General features: G+C 35.8%; 1 protein-coding gene across 4 annotated transcripts in view; it reads right to left on the bottom strand.

The window, feature by feature from the left end:
- Positions 1 to 22,751, bottom strand: part of LOC148941389 (uncharacterized) — a 124,987-nt gene that overhangs the window by 62,816 nt on the left and 39,420 nt on the right. For all 4 annotated transcript variants that reach the window (XM_089104624.1, XM_089104627.1, XM_089104626.1 and 1 more), the window contains exon 2: positions 14,441 to 15,785. In XM_089104624.1, the coding sequence (XP_088960750.1) occupies positions 14,441 to 15,760 (1,320 nt within the window). In that variant the 5' untranslated portion in view covers positions 15,761 to 15,785. The remainder of the gene's footprint in view (positions 1 to 14,440; positions 15,786 to 22,751) is intronic.

Genomic DNA, 22,751 nt, shown 5'->3' with positions numbered 1-22,751 from the left:
ATGTATTAAAGTCTTGTCCAGTAGACTGTCCAGTTGTCCAGTGTTACTAAAATCATCTCTAAAATCAATAGAAATCCTTTCGAGGAAAAGTCTAGAGTTGAAACTAGCTGATTTTCTGGAAAGGGACAAATTCTTATAAAATGCTGATATTCTTTTCTCATTCAGTAGGATACCAATCTTCCGGTGAACACAGTATTTTTTACCATACAGCAAAAGAAATTCAAAAAATTAACACTAAGCGGTGAATTATTTCTTGTATCTGTCTCATAAATACCAATTATAGACAAGCTAATTCCCGTAAAACTTAATATTGTGCTTCAAATGGTCTAAGTTGTTATAAAACCGTAGTTGGGATTAGTCATTTTGCTTTTATAAGCAGACAGATTCTTTGGCTTATTGTGCCAACAACCAGCTCAGGAGGCAATTGGTCGCTTTCCCCCTAGTTATGCCAGTGAGGTGAAAAAGGTCAAATATTTGGGTGGAGGTGCAATTTTTAAAATGTTAGGCTACTGGAAGGTGCTTCTAATTTTGTAAAAAATCCTAAAATAAACCTTTGTGCTAAGAAAAGCATGATGTCATCTTCTGATAACGACTTGGATGTTCCAACTAAAACTTCTAAGCTATCTCTCTGGGTATCCTATTTGAAAAAGGAATCACAGAAAATAGCAGGTTCAATTTCTGCAAAGTGTCTCTAAAGGCTAAGGGAGTCTCTGCCACGACATTTATATAGTATCTTAAAAGGAAGGATATAATTGATGTGCACAAAAATAAAGTATATGCGGCTGGTGCAGTAAATAACAAACCCAAACCAACTAAAAAAAAAATATATATCAAGTCAGGCTGCTGCCCTAAAGAAAGCTCCCAATAGCAAAGCAAGTGACACAGAGGATAATGAATTAGTGAAATATAGAATAAGAAGAGTAGACATACGACCATTCCTTATTTCTAATCATAGGCAGCGCGATAGCGCTGCCTAAGTAAAAAACGCGGTGGGCACAATTTTTTTTTTTTTGTTTTTTTTTCTCCATACCTGAGCACTTCGTATCACAACCCTCGGGGCGAGGGTTTTAAGTTATGCCCTGAGGGCATATAAGAACGATGTTGGCACAATGTATCATTTATTATTTTTTGCCTTTAGAGCAGGGCCCTTCATATAGAAAGATTCGTCGTAGAAACTTCAATAGTGGCTCATTTGATTGGAAATCGAGAGTTCTAGTGCCCTTTTTAATAGTCGAAAGTGATTGGAGGGCAACTAGCCCCCCCCCACGCCCATCATTTCCCCAGACATCCAATCAAAATTTTGAGATAGCCATTTTGTTCAGCGTAGTTGATTTCCAGATAGAAAATATGTTTTTGAGGAGGACACTCCCATGACCCTCAGGGCAAGGGTTTTAAGCTATGCCCTGGGGGCATGTAAGGTTTTTATAGAAGGCGTTGTCGTAGAAACTAAAAAAAAGGCTCATTCGATTGGGAATTCAAAGCGCTAGTGCCCTTTTTAATAGTCTAGAGTGATTGGAGGGCAACTACCTCCCCCCCCCCGCCACGCCCATCTTTCCATCAGTCCCCCCAACACATGCAATCACAATTTTTAGATAACCATTTTGTTCAGCGTAATTGATTTCCAGATAGAAAATATGTTTTTGAGGAGGACACTCCGCCACAGCCCTCAGGGCAAGGGTTTTAAGTTATGCCCTGGGGGCATATAAAGTTTATATGGAATATTGTTATAGAAATTTCAAAGAGGGCTCATTTGATTGGAAATTGAAATTGCCCTTTTTAATACTCGAAAGTGAGTGGATAAGATAAGATAAGATAAGTTTTATTCTTCATTAAATACACATACAATATTACATGTTATTAATCCCTCAAAGGCTCATTGGCCTGTACAAAGAGGGACGACATATGAATTACATACTCAGAGATAAAAAACAAAAGAAAATTTAAAATGATCATTTACTCCCATATGAAGGAGAAGAAAAGAAAATATAGATAAACTGGAAACTATAGAAAAAATTAGAATAAATAAACTAAATTTATTAATTATATTACATAGACTCAAAAATAAAAATATAAATAAAAAAAAAAAAAAAAAAAAAAAAAAAAATTATATTATTATTACTATAAGCGAATTCCTATCGTCGAAACAGAATTATGTGTATTGCCAGATAGAACCAACATCATAATAGCTGTTACGATGTTGTTCATAGCTCTTATCCAAGATATTAAGAATATCATAACTTAAGCCATTTACAGCCATTTTAAGCTTATATTTGAAGCTGTATAAATTCCAATTCAATCAGTTCTGCTTATTTTTGTGGTTTTGTAGCAAAATTAAGATTGATGGGTTAAATTAGTGATAATGCTTATAGTTATTGAACTGTAATAAAATGGTGCAAAAGCAATAAAATTTAACCCTTCTTCATGAATGCTACCCCTTAGTGAACTAAATAAAAAAAACAAGTTTTTTTAACTGAAAGTAAGGAACGACGTTAAAACTTAAAACGAACAGAAATTATTCCGTATATGAAGGGGGCTGTCCCCCTCCTCAACGCCTTGCTCTTTACGCTAAAGTTTTTTTATTGTTTAAAAAAATAGAGTTGTGAGAAAGTCAAACTTTAGCGTAAAGAGCGAGGCGTTGAGGAGGGGGACAGCCCCTTCATATACGGAATAATTTCTGTTCGTTTTAAGTTTTAACGTCGTTCCTTACTTTCAGTTAAAAAACTTGTTTTTTTTATTTAATTTTTGAACGTTTTTGAATTAATGCAGGTTTTGATTTTGGCTCACCGTACATGAATAATTAAAACAAAATTTGCATATTATATTTGGTTAAATGGCTTTTTCGAAACTTGTTTAATTTTATTTACGAACGTTTTTATTAGTAATAAATATACGTAACTTAGAATTAACTTACGTAACGAACTTCTATATTCATAAATTTTTAACACGTATATTAGGGGGTTCGCCCCCTAGTCAATACCCTGCTCTTTAAACTATAGTTCGAATTTTTTTTCCAGTTCTTTAAAAATGACCTCTTAATCACAATCAGTTGATCAGTTGAAAAACTTGTTCTTTTTTATTTAATTCCTGATCTTTTTCTTTAATAATGCTGGGAAATCCGGCGCCCCCTTCAGAGCAATGTCCTTCCATATAGCCCCCGACCCTCTCCTTCCCCCACCTACCAGAAAAAATCTCCTCTGAAAAAGTCTGTATACTTCCCAATAACCAATACTATATGTTAACATTGAGTAAAGTTCATAACTTTCAGCCCTCCCCCTGGGGACTTTGGGGGATCAAGTCATCCTAAAAGACATTTTTATCATATTTTCGACCATGCTGAACAAAATGGCTATCTCAAAATTTTGATCGGGTCACTTTGGGAAAAAAATGAGCGTGGGAGGGGGCCTAGTTGCCCTCCATTTTTTTTGGTAAATTACAAATGGCGCTATAACTATTAATTTCCGTTCCAATGAGCCAACCCACGATATTATAGGACGAATGGTTCGATACGATCACCCCTGGGAAAAAAAAAAAACAAACAAACAAACAAAAAAAAAAACAAAAAAATAAAAACGCATCCGTGATCTTTCTTCTGGCAAAAAAAGTAAAATTACAAATTTTTGTATATAGGAGCTTGAAACCTCTACAGTAGGGTTCTCTGATACGCTGAATATGATGGTGTCATTTTCATTAAGGTTCTATAACTTTTAGGGGTCTTTCCCCCTTTTTTCGAAAATCAGCCAAATTTTCTCAGGCACGTAACTTTTGATGGGTAAGATTAAACTTAATGAAACTTATATATTTGAAATCAGAATTAAAATCTGATTCTTTTGATGTATCTATTGGTATCAAAATCCCGTTTTTTAGAGTTTCGGTTACCATTGAGCCGGGTCGCTCCTTACTTACAGTTCGTTACCACGAACTGTTTGACTATACAAATTTCAGCAATAAATATTGATAGTCATACCTGAGGTCTGGGAGTAATAGCGCAGAGAAGACCACCATAAAACAGAACTAAACATTCAGGGGACATCAACTCCACAAAAAAAAAAAAAAAATTAAAAAAAAAAAAAAAAAAAATTATTCAGTTTGATTCTTAATTAAATGGTCCTTAAGAATCCTCTTGAAAGTGCCAAACGAGTAGCATTTCTGTGCTGAAGAAGGCAGGGAGTTCCAAACCTGATGACAAGCGATGAGGGGATTGAAATCTGACCGCACAGTGGGAGTAGGAGGAATGCAGATATTATGTGACGAACGAAGGTTATATGGAGCTGAATCAGAAATAAACTGAGGAGTTGTTTGAAGAGATTTTGGAAGATTACCATGAAGCTGATGAAAAACAAAAGAAGCACAAGAAAGAATGTAGATAGACTGTAGATTTAGAAGCGGTCTTGGGGAAGAACGGTTGGTGTCCATAACCATGACGAACGAAGGTTATATGGAGCTGAATCAGAAATAAACTGAGGAGTTTTTGAAGAGATTTTGGAAGATTGCCATGAAGCTGATGAAAAACAAAAGAAGCACAAGAAAGAATGTAGATAGACTGTAGATTTAGAAGGGGTGTTGGCGAAGAACGGTTGGTTTCCATAATCTGTGGCGTTGTTTTATCATAAATAAAAAAAAGCGACCGCAGTGTAGAAGGAAAAGTAGACATCCACGCTATGGGGCAATTAGAGACATATGACTGGACAAGGCAGAAAAAAAGAAGCTTCAGAATATATCCAGGATAGGTGTGTTTGAGTTTTCGAATGACACCCAAACTCCGTGAGACCTTAACCCTAATCATGGCTATATGGTGTCTAAACGAAAGGTTCTCATCAAACAGGATACCAAGAAACCGGACCAACCGATTCTTTGGTCTACACAAGGAGCCTTGTGACACCTGAAGCTGTGTCAGTTGAGGGAAAGTTACACCAATTCGAGAAAAAATAAGAAAATGTGACTTGGTAACATTCAAGGCCAAGTAATTCGCCTCAAACCAAGAAACTACTCTCTCAAATATTGCCACCAGATTAGATCTGACATCACATTCCGTCCTCCCTAGAGTCCCAAAAGTGCTGTCGTCAGCAAAAGCAACGAGGCAATCTTCATTAGAAGTAGCATTGGGACACGAAGGAACATCCGGATGACAAATATTGCAGCACACTAAAGGACTGGTGTTCTTGACTGCTGAAATCAGATCATTGACATAAATCAGAAATAAAACGGGGCCAAGAACAGATCCCTGGGGGACACCATACTCTACTTCAGAAGGGCTCCGGAAAAGCGGATCAATTGAAATAAGTCTACCAGAAAGATATGATTCAAACCAAGAAAAAACATTTGATCTTATACCAATATGCGATAGTTTCCAAAGAAGAATCTGATGAGTCAAAGAATCAAAAGCTTCACGAACATCCAAAAATAAAGCTGCCGGAATAAGACCAAAATCTATTACCGAATGAATGAAATTCAAAAGAGATGCGCAAGCATGCTCTGTAGAGTGATTTGCTCGGAATCCAAACTGGAAATCATGGAACAAATTTTTGACATCCAGAAAACTAAGAAGCCTAGATAGCATAGCCTTCTCAGAAATTTTGCTGAAAACAGATAGAAGAGAAATTGGCCTATAATTAGCAGGATCACTCTGGGACCCACCTTTATACAGCACTATAACCTTAGCTCGCTTGAGTGATTCAGGGAAAATTCCATTCACGAAAGACAGATTGACAAGCTTAGTTAATGGTGACAGAATAGCAGGAAGAACGACACGGATAACCCTTGTAGGAATTCTGTCTGGCCCTGAAGACGATGAACCTTTAAGTGCATTTACGATCCGAGCTACCTCAAACTCAGAAACAGGGTTCAAGACCATTGACTTTAAACATGGGGGTCCAAGATAGGCTCTGAAATCGCAACGAGGAGTTCTATAGCTCACAGACGAAGCAGTCGTTTTTCCGATATTATCAAAAAAAGACGTAATCGCTATCAGAAAAATTTATTAAACTTTGAAAAATTTAACGTAAAAAATAAGCGGTGTTTGAACAGAAGGCGGAGGGGGTGTAGGTTTAAGTACAGAATTAATAATTTTCCATGTGTTCCCAACATGCTTTCCACACTCAGAAAATTTCCTGTGATAATACTGAGACTTAGCCTTCCGACACAGAGAATTGAATATATTCCTATAGGCCTTGAACCGCTGATGATGAGAAGCAGATGACGAAGCCTTGTATAGTTTCCACAGATAATTTTTCCTTTTCCAGCTTTTATGGAGACCTGGAGTCATCCACAGATTCAGCAGTACTATCTTTTTCGAGGTATGAGGCTTTGGCTTCCGGTGGCAAACTTCTAGGATACCTTCTTTTAATGAATCATAAAAGAAATCAAAAGAGCAGTTAAAATCCGAGTCAGAATCCAAACTACCCCATGGCTGATCAGTCAAACGAGATTTAAGTAGACTGATCTCACTGACACCAAAACGGAAAAATGGGAGATTAGATGGCGAAGCTTTACGCTGCGATCGATTAACAGTCCTATATCGTGAAATAGCAGGAAAATGATCAGAAATATCACTAATCATCACCGAATTATCTAAGACATCTAGTGACGAAAAAATATTATCAATAAGTGATGCATGCATCTCAATAACTCGGGTTGGTATATAAACTGAAGGTAGAATTCCCGCAGAAAGCATCATTGACAAAAAATCTGCAGCCGAAGCAGAATTTAGATCCAGAAGATTAAGGTTGAAATCCCCCATAAGGATTAGTTCGCAAGGATGCTTTTGAACTAAGTCCAAAACCTCTTCCAGAATTTTCATAAACGAAGGAATAGATCCATTAGGGGATCTGTAAACCAAACCGACAACTAAATCCTTACAACCTGACTTAATCTCAATAAAAAGGGATTCAAAGATTCCTTCCTCATTTCTACTCAAATCACTTCGGAAATTATAGAAAAGATGATCGGCAATATACAGGGCAAGGCCACCTTTCGCCATCTGTTTCCGGTTCATCCTCTCCATCCTAAATCTTTGGATATCTAAAAGCATATCCTTTTTTGAATCCAGGAAAGTTTGACATACACCTATAACATCCAGATTTCCCTCACTGACGATCCGTTTCAGCTCATCAAAAGAGGAACACATTCACTGAATATCTAGGTGAAGCACAAAGAAAATACTATTTTTTTTAGAAGAGGCAGAACCATTTAATTTCGAAATATATCTACTTTCAATAACCGATTTACGATAATTATAATTCCTATTCCTACTTCCAAGTGAATTACTATTTATACTTTATGTATCTAAAGGATTATTTTTTAACTCAGCAAAACGTTCTCCCAAAGAGTTGAAATCACCCTGGTCACCAAAAGAATTAATCATTTTACTTACGGTGGATAGTAGATCCGCTCCGTGACCAAACTCACCAGACCAAAGGTTAACGACATAAATAAATAAATAAAATCACGTTAATCATACCAATGAGTAAGATACATATACAGTTTATGTTATTGAACAAATTAATAATAATAATTTCAGATAAATTTAGTGACTTTCTTAAATCATTAATCATACTACTCAGTTCCTGAAATAAAAAAATAAAAAATATATAACGCTAAAGCTCCACTGCATTAATGTACCCATGAGACCAATACAAGTAAAACCATTTTCAAGATAACAAAGGATTAAAATCCCAAACTGATGCAATGACTTGTGAGAACAGGCATGTAACAAAAAAGAATAATTATTGAAATCCATAAATTTCATTGAAGTTAATTGGAACGAAAGTAAATCATTAGACAGATACGCACAAAGAAAAAAAAAAGCAAAAGATGAATAAAATACGCTGAATATATGAATGGCAAGATACTAAACAAATCTAAAAAAAAAACAAAAAAAAACACACACAAAAAAAAACAAAAAAAAACTTAATCTTAAACACAGTCGGCTAGATTATTAATTTTTTTAGTTACACTTTAACCGTTAGGCCTTGCCAAAATTTGCCCACGATCAGTCCAAACATTTCTATGACCAAATCTGTCCTTAGCGGCATCTAGGATCTCACGTCGCCTCTTTGTTAATGCTTCCAATAGGAAAATTCCGCTTGAAGCTAACCTAGCTTTTGCTTTGAAGACTTTCTTCGCTATATCACTATTCACAAATTTAACTAAAACAGGAGGGACTTTGTCGTTTAGGGAGGCATCGGTTAAAGCAGGGGATATTTTGAATCTGTAGATATTCCTAATTCGGGCAACATTAATTTCAGTCAGGTTAATTTTGGTTTCGAAAACTTGCAGGATTCTTGATTGGAGGTCAGATCCAGACTGTTGCTTAACACCATGCAAAATTATTGAATCAAGCAGCACTTCTTGTTCAAATGAATCTAGTTTCATCTCAATTTTCATGATTTTCTCTTCTTGATTTATAATTTGGTTACGAAGAGTTTTCAGCGATTGTTCAATTTTTTCAAATTTTGGTTGATAATCAAGAGTAATCGCATCATATATTTCACAGATAATGTCGTGGGATGACTGGCGAAAGGAATCAGCGTCCGAAAACCTTTCATTAACCTTCTTAGTTATATTTTGCAGTAACTCTCGCTTAGTTTTTTCCAGGTCAAGTTCCGTAGAAGTGATTTTATCCATCAACGAAGCACATTCTCCTGTATTAGATTCCTTAATTGTTAATTCATTAAATGTCTTGGAAAGGGATTTATAAATATCGGGTGAATTTTTCAATTCCTCAAATGCAGCCTTTACACCTGCAGTCTGTTTTGTTGAAGTTCGGCTAACGCTTGGATTATATTCCGACGAGTTGGCTTCAACAAGTCTGTATTCATCATGTGTCCCATAGAAAAATACCAAATATGATGGCTTTCCTTTGCTATCCTTGGACACTTTTAGTATCTTTACTGGCCAATGAGGATAATTTTTGAAGTTAGCTAACGCGATATCAAACTCTTTAAATGCAGGCATTTCCTATTAAAGATAGGACAAAAGTAAAAGCAACTTATCTTTATCTAAGTAAAGAACCTTAAGGAAAAATTTAGTTGGAAAAATGCTCCAAAGATTCAATAATATATATCCAAAATAATCTATATAATCCACTAATATCAGTCTATTTCAATACCAATTAGTTTGGCACCAAAGGTGAACACAGATCAATTAGCTCGCAGTAGGTTTACTCAAGAAAAATAAATGGCGCAATAAAAGGGAGGTAATTAACCCCCCTCTTACACCCACCATTTCCCCAAAAACATTCAATCAAACTTTAGAGGTAGCCATTTTGTTCAACGTAGTTGAAAGTTCTGGAAATTGTGTATTTAAGGATGACAAACCGCCCAGAGCCCCAAGGGCAAAGGTTGTAAGTTCTGCCCTGGGGGCATATAAGGTTTTTATAGATAGAGTTGACGTAAAACATCAAATGGGGCTCATTCAATTGGAAATTGAGAGGGCTAGTGCCCTTTGTAATCATCAAAAATGGTTGGAGGGGAACTAACCCCCCTCTCACGCTCACCATTCCTCCAAACACATCCAATCAACATTTTCAATATCCATTTTGTTCAAGGTAGTAGAAAGCTCTGGCAATTACGTCTTTGAGACTGACACCCCCCCCCCCAGCGCTCAGGGCAAGGGTTGCAAGTTATTCCATGGGGGCATATAAGGTTTTTATTGAAAGCGTTGTCGTAGATTCTTCAAAAGGGCTCCTTTGATTGGAAATTGAAAGGGCTAGTGCCATTTTTAATAGTTGAAAGTGATTGGAGAGCGACTACCGCCTCTCTCTCGCCCAACATTTACCCAAACATATCCAATCCAAATTTGAGATAGACATTTTGTTGAACGTAGTTGAAAGTTATGGAAATTCGATGTTAGAGGATGACAACCACTTTAACAGACCTTAGGGTAAGGGTTGTAATTTATGCCCTGGGGGAATATAAGGTGTTTATAGTAAGCTTTGTCGTTTCCAAAAGGGCTCATTCAATTGGAAATCGAAAGGCCTAGTGCCCTTTTTAATGGTCGAAAGTGATTGGAAGGCTTGATATTTTCATAGTAAAGATCGATGTAAAGATCGAATGCATTATTTTTTGTTGTTGTTGTTGTTTAGGCCAGGGCACTTCGTATCGAAGAAGTTGTCGTGGAAACTTCGAAAAGGGCTCATTTGATTAAAAATAGAAAGGGCTGATGCCCTTTATAATAGTTGAAAGTGATTGGAGGGCAACTTATCCCCCTTCCACTACCATCCTCCCACGCCCACTCTCCAATTTGCCCATTATGTTTATAAACTAAATGTTGCCTTAAGATTAAATCAAAATGCACTGTGATAATGCCAATTCCCAATAAGGCATCTCAGCAGTATCCCAAGAACGACTGAGGGTATTATGTTCAAACTTTCAGGGCTACTTCTGCTCTTAAAATTTAACCAAGTCAAAATAGCGTAAGTGTGTCCAAGCTATCAAAGAAAGTAAACAAATTTTTTTTGCGAATTGCATCAAGTTTTCCATTTCAGGTGAACTAGAGGAGGTATGAAACTAAATCAAATAGTACTATTTGTGTCCAGATTTTTAAAAGGGTGTATGTTGTTAAAAATTGCTGAAAATTTTTCTCCAGCATGCAAATAGCAGTCCAAACTATAAAGTCTATAAAAAACGAAATGGTTTAAAGCATTATTTTCTTTTTCCCTGAAAAGACTATCTCAATATAAAACGAACAGAAATTAATTAAAAAAACTTTTTCAACAGAATAATTTTTTCAAAGAAAAGTAAAGAACTCCATGAAACAAAAAAAAAGAGCAAAAATAAAATCAAATAATCTACCAAGCGCGAAACTACCACAAATCAGCATCGATAAATAAATGAAACCCAAAACGAACAGAAATTACAATAAATAACCGAGTCAAACTCAAAACGAGCAGAAATTAACATAAGTTGGACGCAAAACCCCTATGCCTTCCCAAGGCCAGAACAAAATTTGCACTTTACTGAAAAAAATAAATGAATGTGCATTGTCAGTTTAATATACATATACTGATATTTAGTAATCAAAATGTTAATATTATTTGATTTATTAAAGTTATAAAAGTAAAAGCATTTATATTTTTCAGTAAAGCGCAAATTTTGTTCTGGCCTTGGGAAGGCATAGGGGTTTATTTGAGGGGTATTACTTGAAAAAAAAAATTACACAAATTGGCTTGGAAATAATTAATCTTAAAAGGCTGCTTTAAGCTGCAAGGTAACAAACAATCTTTTAATTGATAGTAAGATGTGTCATTTTCCTGTGCATTTGTCTTCTTTCTTACTTTTGTTTAAGATTACTTCCACACATCAGGATAGAGTGGGGGGGGGGGAAGCATAGTCTGGAGGGGAAAATTTTTCCCTCCCAAATCAACTATATGCTCTGCTTAAATACTAATGACTTTTTGCTGACTGCGTAATTTCATGCTGCATTTTTTTTTTTCCAAATGTCTCGAATAACTGGTATGTATTATAAACATAAAACTGTATTTTCGGAATGGGAAAATGGAAGAAAAATAACCATAAAGAAAAAAATGATAGCGATATTTATGTGCGCAGACAATTTCTCGCCCCTATATTAGAAAAACTGTTCTTTTTTATGGAAAAAATACTCCAAGAGTACTAGGTTCCCTTTAACACACAATATTGGGCAATAACTAGGAACTTGTTTTGAAAAGGAAACCTTCATCAACCTTTCATCTTATTAAATAAAAAAGCAAGTTTTTTCAACTGAAAGTAAGGAGCAACATTAAAACTTAAAACTAACAGAAATTATTACGTACATGAAGGGGGTTGCCTCCACCTCAACACCTTACTCTTTACGCTAAAAGTGTTTAAGTATTTTTGAACAAGCTTCTTATTGTTCTAATTAGACGCCTCTTGCGTTTCAGGAGTCGTTCTTAAAGAATTGGGACAAATTCAAACTTTACAGTAAAGAGCGAGGTGTTGAGTAGGAGGCAACCCCCTTCGTATACGTAATAATTTCCGTTTTTTAAGTTTTAATGTTGCTTCTTACTTTCAGTTGAAAAAACGTGTTTTTTATATTTAATTTCAGGTCGTTTTTAAATAATCCCGGGAAATACGGCCCCACCTCCACGGAGAAATTCCCTCCCACGGAAATATCTTCTAGACAATTCAATCCCGGTGAAAATTTACCATAATAACCCTTAACAACTCCACGTGTAAAATTGAAATGGAAAAGAGAAAGTAAGTCATATAAAAAGAATTTTGCATAAGAATTCTGGAACATTTCCCCCGTGTGTAATTTCCCCTGACAAGTTCACTCCCTGGGAACTTCCCTTCCCATCGAAAATTCCCCCGTGGATTACCCCCCAGAAAAAAATTCGCCCCCACCCTAAAATGTATGCATGCTTTCCAATAACAAATAATATGGCAAACTATGGGCAAGTTTTATAACTTAAAGACCTTTCACCTGGGGCTTCAGGTGGGTCATGTTATATCCAAAGACATAGTTATTACGCCTTTCATCTATGATGAACAATATGGCTATCTCAAAATTTTTATTGGACGATTTTGGGGAAAATGGGCGGGGGAGGGGGCCTAGTTGCCCTCCAATCATTTTGGTCACTTAAAAAGGGCATCAGAATTTTCACGATATTCTAGGACCACTGATTTGATACAATGACCACTGGAAAAAAAATAAACACGCATCCGTGATCTTTCTTCTGGCAAAAAAATACAAAATTCCCCATTTTTGCATATAGGAGCTTGAAACCTCTACAGTAGGGTTTTCTGACACGCTGAATCTGATGGTGTGATTTTCATTAAGATTCTATGACTTTTAAGGGGTGATTCCCCCTTTTTTCGAAAATCATGGAAATTTTTCTCAGGCTTGTTGCCGTTAACAACTAAACTTATTGAGACTTATATATTTGAAATCAGCATAATAAGCCGATTCTTTTGATATAACAATAGGTATCAGAATTCTTTTTATTAGAGTTTCGGTTACTATTGAACCGGGTTGCTCCTTACTTACAGTTCGTTACCACTAACTGTTTGATTTTGTTAGTCAAAAGAATTTAAGACACCTCTGGAAAAATTTGGACAACTCCCTCATTGCAATGACCCGGTCAGGCGAATTAAAAAAAAGAAAAGAAAAAAAAAATTGCAGGTTTTTTTTTAGAGACAGAGAAAGAGAGAGAGAGAGACGGAGAGAGAAAGAGAGAGAGAGAGGGAGGGGGGTTAAAAGTAGAACTAATAGCTGTAAGCCCAGTTTTCGCGATATCACTTGCTAGCCTAGATGGATAAGTATTTTTCTCTTTACCAAGAAGAGGAAGGCGTCTCATAACATCCAACCGTCCGATGCACCAACGTCATTTCGTCCACAAAATCTGTCATAACATCGGAAAAAAATCCGTCAGAACCACCAACCATCACAACATCCAAAATTTTAAAACTTTAGTTTTTTGGGGTTCAGGGGGGGGAGGTACCTAGGTTAGGTTACGTATTTAATATTTGCTAGCTTCAACCCCCCCCCCCCCTGATGTGCAAATATATAGCTGAAATTTGTTTCTAAACTATTATATACTTGTTACTATTATATAAACTTATAAATTTTTTTGGATGTTGTGACGGTTGGTGGTTTTGACGGATTTTTCTTTTGGATGTTATGACGTTTGGTGCTTGTGATGGTTGTTCGAAATGGTAGCACCCTACCAAGAAGTATAAAGTAACATATAAAGGAGATGCATACATCGTTCAGCCATAACTAAAGTTCTTGTTTCCCTTAGCCTATTATTTGGTTTCCTGCTCGTCAACGAAAGAACTTGCTTCCTCTTAGTTTTGTTTCTTCCTAGGTGCAAGTAGGACGAGCTTTCCTTTACTTGTTATTTTAAGCAACGTAACAAAATAAAAATACAAAACAACACAAGATATAGATGACCCTATAAAGGCAAGTTTCATGTTATAAAAATCTCTCAGTTGGTCTGCTTTCCATTAAAAGTAAGGATTAATAGGTTTAAAATAGGAAAAGGTGTATAATTCGGCTTTTTAAAAAGGCCCACTCAAAAGCTGAAATAATTAAGACCCTTCTATATTTAATTTTGAATATTTTGGCTTCAAAGCGCTAGAATTTTAAATCTTTATGCTTGTAAGGATAATTTCTAAAAACAAGGATTTCTACAACTAAAGGGGCAAAACTTTGAAGAGTATTGAAACCTAAGCCTTTTTGTTTAGAAGCGAACTGGAATAAACACATCAGAAAACCCAACCTAACTCCAGTTAATTGTTCCCCACCAGATGATTATTTTATATATTAAAATCAAAAGTAGCAATGCAACCTCTTTTTTAGTTTTATTAGTCAGTTACTTTATGAACTTAAATCAATTCGGCACCTTACTTGAACAAATAGTGGCTTCCTGGCATCAGAATTCAAATTCCAAAAATTGAAGGGTAGGCTAAATTAAAAATTAAATAATTCTTTTCTATCTTACCTGCAAATCGTCTTTACACTTCCATGGTACGGATTTGATGACAGATTTGCGAAGAGGATGGGAAGACTTTTCGGGTCTTTTTTCGAAAATAAGTATCCGTTCAGCTACGGAGCCACGTGTGAGAAACGGTCTAATTGGAACCCCGTTTACCGAATTTGACGATGTGGTTGTGAATTGCATCACGGATTTTAGCTGCTGTCGTTGTTGCGCGGTCACATAGGGATGAGGAAGTTGAAATGTTTCACTCTCTTCCCTCGTAATCCTTCTTTCACTGTGTTCTTCACGAATAACTTTTTTTCGGTAGGTTTCTTTGTTTTCAAAACGAGTTCTAGCTTCAGATACAACATTCATTTGCATTGGCTTTCCAATACTTTTCGCATTCGAAAGCCTTTGCTGTGTGAGGGGATTGGCTTGGGCTACTTCATATCGCTTTTTTGCATAATCAACAGTCGAATGTGTCGTCTTGATGATTTGTGATATTTTAACCACCTCACTGTCCATCTCTGCTTTGTTCCTATAATCTTCAACGTTACTCACAATATCGGTTTTATATGATACTTCTGTTCTCTGAGGTATAAGGTTGTTCTCTTTTGTTTTAGTAATATATATGCCAGACACTTTGCTTTCTCTAATCGGGGTAATACTCCTTTGAGGGGTTGGAGAAGGCGGTGAATATTCAGGTCCTATATGGGTTATACTTTTGTGAGGAGGACTTATGTCTTTGGTTGGTGTAGTACTTCTTAATGGGATAGTAACAGGGTTAGTATCCCTTACGGGTGTCAAACTCTTTTGTGGAGTTAGAGGAGATATTAACCTCACAGGGGATATCCGAATTGGCTCTTGATAAGGACTATTCGGAGATATTCTTTTCTGTGGCAGTAGGTCTTGTTGAGGTGTTACAGAACGTAATGGTGACACTCTTGAAGATACAGGCTCAGTCTGCCTAGCCGCTAGTCTTGCTTTATCCTCTTTCACAAAACTACTTACTAACTCTTCAAGAGTGGCGTCAATGTCCGGACTTGCAATCAGATCAACTGTAGACTCAAGTCCAGGTCTGGGACGCTCTAATGATCTTCGTCCAAAAACTTGGGAGTGCACAACTCTATGCTCCTTTTGTGCAGAAGAGAGCATTAAAGGCGTGTTAACTTGCTTTACAAAATCAGGATTATGTAGTTGTATTAGGTCATTAGCACTAAGTCCTTTTTCACGCCAGGTTTGATAAATTTTTTCCGCGTGCTCACTAATCTGTTTTGCGATGTCTTCAACGTTTTTGGAATCTTCCCGCAAAAAATTAGAATAGAATTCAACGTCTTCCATCATTGAATCAGGTTTGGATTACAAATATCTAAAAAAAAACAAAAGCGTAAATTTTATTAAGAAGTTTAACCATAGAAAAAAAAGTTTGATAATAGAAAAAAAGCTGAGACTCAAAAAATTTCTCGTTCTTTCGATTCTTAAAATCTGATACAAAAGAAAAACATTCAGGTTTTGTATTCTTGTTTCTTGTTCAAAATCCCACATAGAAACTAAAGATAAATGCAACAGCCACGGAAAAGAAGGGGTTATTTATGTCCCCTTTCTGAATGAATAGCACGATTGGCTAAAAAAAAAATGATGTCGCAAACATAAACCAGTAGGCTACAACTTAAGCACACCTTTAATCACAGAAAAAAAGGAGAGAAACATACTTTTTCAAAATTTGGTGTCACTGTAAAACCAAGCAATAGCCTATATATAATAAAAAAAGACATGCGGTAATATAAAGCTTTTAGCGGACAAAAAAAAAGGGTAACTGGTTTCATTTGCTTCTGTTGACTGCAGGGGCGTCGTTTGGGGGGGGGAGCGAGGGGGATAGTTGCCCCCCCCCAATAATTTAAAGAAAAGTTATTATATAGCCCATGCCCCTTGACTATCCGGATATGAACCCCTTTTGCCCCCCCCCCCAATAAAAATGCAGGAGATTCGCCCCTGGCTGACTGTAGTCATATCAAACAGTTCGTGGCAACGAACTGTGAGTAAAGAGTGACTCGGCCCAATAGTTATCAAAACTATACAAAAATAATTTAGGTAACAATTAATGCATCAAGGAAATTTTACTTTCATTTTGATTCCACATATATAAAATTCATCAAATTTAAAGCTACTATCAAATGCTTAGAGCCTTAGAAAATTTGCCTGATTTTTTAAAAAGAGACCACGGGGGGGGGGATTAATCTCTCATCTCTCTTCATTTGGATCAAACTTGAAGAAGGTTGCTGCGGGTTATACCCCCTTTTTGTTGCAGAAAAAAATGTCTGCCATTTATTTTAAAGCTTCATGTTATGAATTTGATTTGCTTCTTATTTCATTAAATAAAAAAAAACAAGTTTTTTTAACTGAAAGTAAGGAACGACGTTAAAACTTAAAACGAACGGAAAGTATTCCGTATATGAAGGGGGCTGTCCCCTCCTCAACGCCTCGCTCTTTACGCTAAAGTTTTTTTATTGTTTAAAAAAATAGAGTTGTGAGAAAGTCAAACTTTAGCGTAAAGAGCGAGGCGTTGAGGAGGGGACAGCCCCCTTCATATACGAAATAATTTCTGTTCGTTTTAAGTTTTAACGTCGTTCCTTACTTTAAGTTAAAAAAACTTGTTTTTTTTATATTTAATTTTTGAACGTAACGAACTTCTATATTCATAAATTTTTAACACATATATTACGGGGTTCGCCCCCTAGTCAATACCCTGCTCTTTAAGCTAAAGTTCGAATTTTTTTTCCAATTTTTTAAAAATGACCCCTTAATCACAATCAGTTGATCAGTTGAAAAACTTGTTGTTTTTTTTTATTTAATTTTTGATCTTTTTCTTTAATAATACTGGGAAATCCGGCGCCCCCTTCATAGCAATGTCCCTTCCCCCATGAAAACTTCCTTCATGGAAAGATCCTCCCATATAGCACCCGACCCCTCCCACCCCCCCCCTACCACAAAAAATACCCCCAGAAAACGGCTGTATAATTCCCAATAACCAAAACTATATGTTAACATTGAGTAAAGTTCATAACTTTCAGCCCTCCCCCCGGCGACTTTGGGAGATTAAGTCATACTAAAAGATATTTTTATCGTATTTTCGACCATGCTGAACAAAATGGCTATCTCAAAATTTTGATCGGGTGACTTTGGGAAAAAAATAAGCCTGGGAGGGGGTCTAATTGCCCTCCATTTTTTTTTTGTCACTTAAAAAGGGAACTAGAACTTTTAATTTCCGTTCCAATGAGCCCTCCCAAGATATTCTAGGACCACTGGGTCGATACGATCACCCCTGGGAAAAAGAAAAAGAAAAAAGAAAAAAAAAGAAAAATAAAAAAAATAAACACGCATCCGTGATCTTTCTTCTGGCAAAAAATGAAAAATTCCACATTTTTGTAGATAGGAGCTTGAAACCTCTACAGTAGGGTTCTCTGTTACGCTGAATATGATGGTGTCATTTTCATTAAGGTTCTATAACTTTTAGGGCGTCTTACCCCCTTTTTTCGAAAATCAGCCAAATTTTCTCAGGCGCGTAAATTTCGATGGGTAAAATTAAACTTGATGAAACTGATATATTGGAAATCAGAATTAAAATCCGATGCTTTTGATGTATCTATTGGTATCAAAATTCGATTTTTTAGAGTTTCGGTTACTATTGAGCCGGGTCGGTCCTTACTTACAGTTCGTTACCACGAACTGTTTGATAAGACTATATATAGTGATAAGAAAGTGCCCATCAGCTCTTATGAAAGTGGGGCTATGGATCATTTTGTGGGCGGGAGGGGGACAAAGGGGGAACATTAAAAATCGACGAAATACTCCGGTAAAACGAACATAAAACGAACTCGATAAAACAAACAAAAATTACTCCGTATGAAGGGGGTACCCCTACTCAATCTCTCGTTCTTTACGTTAAAGTCTGACTTTTTGAACCACCGCTGAAACTTAAGGACATTGAATTGGAATCACAAGCTGTTTCAAACGCCAAATAGCTCTCGACGAGCGAGTGGTTGAAGACGGGGTAGCCCACCTCAAATACAAAATAATATCTTTTCGTTTTAAGTTTTAATGTTGTTCTTTACTTTTTGGCGAAAAAAGTTTTTTATTTTATTCAGTTGCATATCTAAGAGAGATAAGTCAAAACAGGATCATGGCATTCATGTGTTTGAAAAAGCACTAACTTTCAAAAATAGCATAAAAAATTTATAATTTATTCAGTAACTTTGCAATTGCAATGGTTCCATATTAATGGAAGCTTTACAAATTTCTAAGGCATGATTTAAGCTTTCATCAAAAGGCTAATTGTTTACGAGTTACCTCTATCTAATGTATTTCCTGCAACAAGACATCACAGTTATTCGGCTTATCGAAAACTGTTTTCGAGCCATATCTTATCTCCCAAAATGACATTCCTTTCAAAAGTTTCATTCAAAGAGGAACAAATAGTCTTCTGATAAAAAAAAAAAAAATCGAAACCGATACTTTCGAAAACAAAAACAAATATTTATAGCTTGGGTTCAATCTGGATGGTTTATGGTACGATGTTTTGGATGGTTTATGGTATGATGGTTTCAATTACTGTAAATTTAATTCCAAAAAAGAAAGTGTTATCTTAGCAGTTAAGAGAATGCCTAATTAAAAACCAATAAGAATAAAAAAAAATGTCAGATAAATAACAAAAAAATAATTAAAATGCCACGTGAATCGACGAAACAATGATAAAACTCAAATACAAGGAAGGGAGAACTTTAAAATTATTGTTTTGCTATTTTGGTATATTTTATTTCTATATAATGTCAAAAAAATGTATGAGCAAACTACATTAAAGTAAAAAACTCAAATATTATTATTTAATATTAAATTGGCATGATCATTCTACTGGGATGACGAACAAACTGAGAAGATAAAACACCCTAAATGCATTTCTAGTCAACCTTGGGTAACTAGCTCATTAAACCAACAAAAATGATCAGCTTTTTTTATAACAATAACTGTATTAATGTATAAACTTTATTAAGCAAAAGAGCCTCATCATCTATTATTGCTATCTCAAACAAAACAGAAAACAAAAATCAAAACGTAGAAAAAGTCAGAACAATATTAAATCTACGAAGAAAGCTCGACGAAAATAACAGAAATTCTACTTTGAAACAGCGCTTCCATTATCCATCCCAAATATCCCAAAAATTAAGGTTTACAAATACAAGAGCTTTGGCACGAAACACAACTCGTTAATTTTCGCTCGGGAAGATTTTAGGGAACCGAATTTTCTTGAATTTCCGGAAAACCTTGATAAATTTGGGAATAACAGAAGCACTGCTTAGAAGTCGTAAAGCTTGGCCAATGAACCAGGCATATATGCATATTTTTGGATCTAAGAACGCATGATCATCTCCAAAAATTTGTAAGATTTCCTCTATAATTTACTATATTTTGGCCTAATTTGCCGTTTTTGCCTTATTTTTTTTTTTTTTTTTTAGACTTCCAAACGTAGGGACTTCTCAAAATAAGTTCCAGTTTTCGTGCATATAACTAAATTATTCCCAGTATGAAACTCCAGCTTTGGGAGAATTCAGGACTCTAAACACTATAGCATATTTATCAAAAAGCTTAATCTAGCGATGATGTTCCACGTAGACACAGATAAGCACGTCAGATTTTGTTTCAGGGGAGGGGGGGACTTCGAAAAAATGCCAAAAAACGTAAATTACAAAGAAGATGCAAGAAAGTATAATATAAATCGTAAAAAATATAGACTTTAGAAGGAGAAATACGCTCTTGCGTGTTTGCGGACGTGCCTGTGTTTTTTTTTATATAAATAAAATAATTAGAACTTTTAAATGTTCTAAATTTTTGGTTACTATGGGCTAGAGTTCGTCCTCTACTAGGTTGCAGGTATCACTGCAGCCATGATACATTTTGTGAAATTCCTGGTGCATAGCCTAAAGATAACGATAGTGATATCTTTAAAAATTACGACACATTTAGATATAGAACAAGAAAGCAATGACGTTTTGATGAACATCATACTAAGGTAAAAACGCCCACAAACTTTTCAAGTTAAAAACAGCTTTATCGGCACTTCTTTCGAGAATGATTTATTGAGTCTCATGTTACAGAACTACGAAAAGCGGAAACCATTGAAGAACAAGTTTCATTAACTCTTGCTCTGTCTTTCAATTTTCTATTGATTCCTGGTAATTTTCTGAAATAAACTATACGAAAAAATAATTGAGGTAAAAACAACAAAGTTTACGCGTTTTATTGCTAATGGAGAATAGTACACAATTGCAAAACTCGTTCTAAAATCGAGATGAGTAGAAAAGGACCCGTATCGCCTAGTGGAATGTCTCTGCTGAGTCCCGAGTGATAATATATTGTCAATGTTTTATTTTATATTTTTGATGGAACGTCTTTTGCATAGTTGCTATATATTTCTTTTGGTATTCATCCTGACCTTGCCAGCCCACCACTCTTCTGTGAATATTGTGTCAGTTCTTAGTAGTTTTTACTTGATACTGGACAATCAAACAGTTCGTGGTAACGAACTGTAAGTAAGGAGCAACCCGGCTCAATAGGAACCGAAACTCGAAGAAACGGAACTTAGATACCAATAGATACATCAAAATAATCAGATTTTATGCTGATATATATGCAAATATATATGCAAATATATAAGTTCTATCAAGTTCAGTCCTACCCATCTAAAGTTACGCGCCTGAGAAAATTCGCATGTTTTTGAAAAAAGGGGGAAACACCCCCTAAAAGACATAGAACCTTAATGGAAATCACACCATCAGATTCAGCGTATCAGAGAACCTTACAATAGAGGTTTCAAGCTCCCACGTGCAAATATGTGGAATTTTGTATTTTGTGCCAGAAGAAAGATCAGGGAAGCGGGTTTATTTGTTTGTTTGTGTTTTTTTTTTCTTTTCCCCAGGGGTGATCGTATCGACCCAGTGGTCCTAGAATATCGCAGGAGGACTCGTTCGAACGGTAATTAAAAGTTCTAGTGCCCTTTTTAAGTGACAAAAAAATGGAGGGCAACTAGGCCCCCTCCCACGCTCTTTTTTTCCCAAAGTTACCCGATCAAAATTTTGAGATAGCCATTTTGTTCACCATGGTCATAAAATACAATAACTATGTCTTTGAGGATTCCTTAATCCCCACAGTCCCCGCGGGAAGGGCTGCAAGTTATGAACTTTGCCGAATGTTTACATATAGTATTGGTTATTGGGGAGTATACAGACGTTTTCAGGGGGAATTTTATCTGGTAGTGGAGGGTGGGTGGGTCCGGGGTTACATGGGAGGATCTTTCCACGAAGGAAGTTTTAATGGGGGAAGGGACATTGCTATGAAGGGGGCGCCGGATTTCCCAACATTACTAAAAAAACGATCAGAAATTAAATTTAAAAAAAAGTTTTTCAACTGAAAGTAAGGAGCAACATCAAAACTTAAAACGAACAGAAAATATTACGTATATGATTTGGTTCGCCCCCTAGTCAATATCTCGCTCTTTACGCCAAAGATTTTTTAGTACTTTCATAAGAGCTATTTATTCTAATTAACGGCCTTTGTGATTAAGGGGTCATTTTTATAAAATTGGAACAAAATTCGAACTTTATCGTAAAGAGCGGGGTATTTACTAGGGTGGAGAACCCCCCTAATATACGTAATAGAAATATACGAACTTAGAAGTTCGTTACGTAAGTTAATTCGTAAGTTACGTACATTTATTACTAATCAAAACGTTCGTAAATAAAATTAACTTTCGAGAAAGCCATTTAGCAATAAAAAAGTAAAATTAATATGCAAATTTCGTGAGCCAAAATCAAAGCTGCATTAACTCAAAAACGTTCAGAAATTAAACAAAAAAAAGGTTTTTATAACTGAAAGTAAGGAGCGACACTAAAACTTAAAACGCACAGAAATTATTTTGTATATGAAAAGGGCTGTCCCCACCACGATATCTTACTGTTTACGCTTTGTTATGACTCTTTCTCACAACTCTAACTTTATAATACAATAAAAACTTTAGCGTAAGGAACAAAGCAGTAATGTAGGAACAGTCTCTTCCACATACGGAATAATTTCCGTTCTTTATAAGTTTTAATGTCGCAACAGTTTAAATATTGTAAAAGCAATGAGAAATCACGCTTTGCAATCAATTTAGATAGCAAATACCCGTTTGACGGGCTTCCATGTCTGGTTTCCTTGTACAGTCTATAGCGCTGTGTTAGGTATAATGCAACAGTACCGAAGAATATAGTCCCCAATCTTGAGACCCAAGGATAATCACTTTTTA

This window comes from Artemia sp. Qi Xiang Cuo, chromosome 18, assembly GCF_049724085.1.
Source record: "Artemia sp. Qi Xiang Cuo chromosome 18, ASM4972408v1, whole genome shotgun sequence".
Classification (NCBI taxonomy): domain Eukaryota; kingdom Metazoa; phylum Arthropoda; class Branchiopoda; order Anostraca; family Artemiidae; genus Artemia; species Artemia sp. Qi Xiang Cuo.
This window is presented reverse-complemented; position numbering and strand designations above follow the sequence as displayed.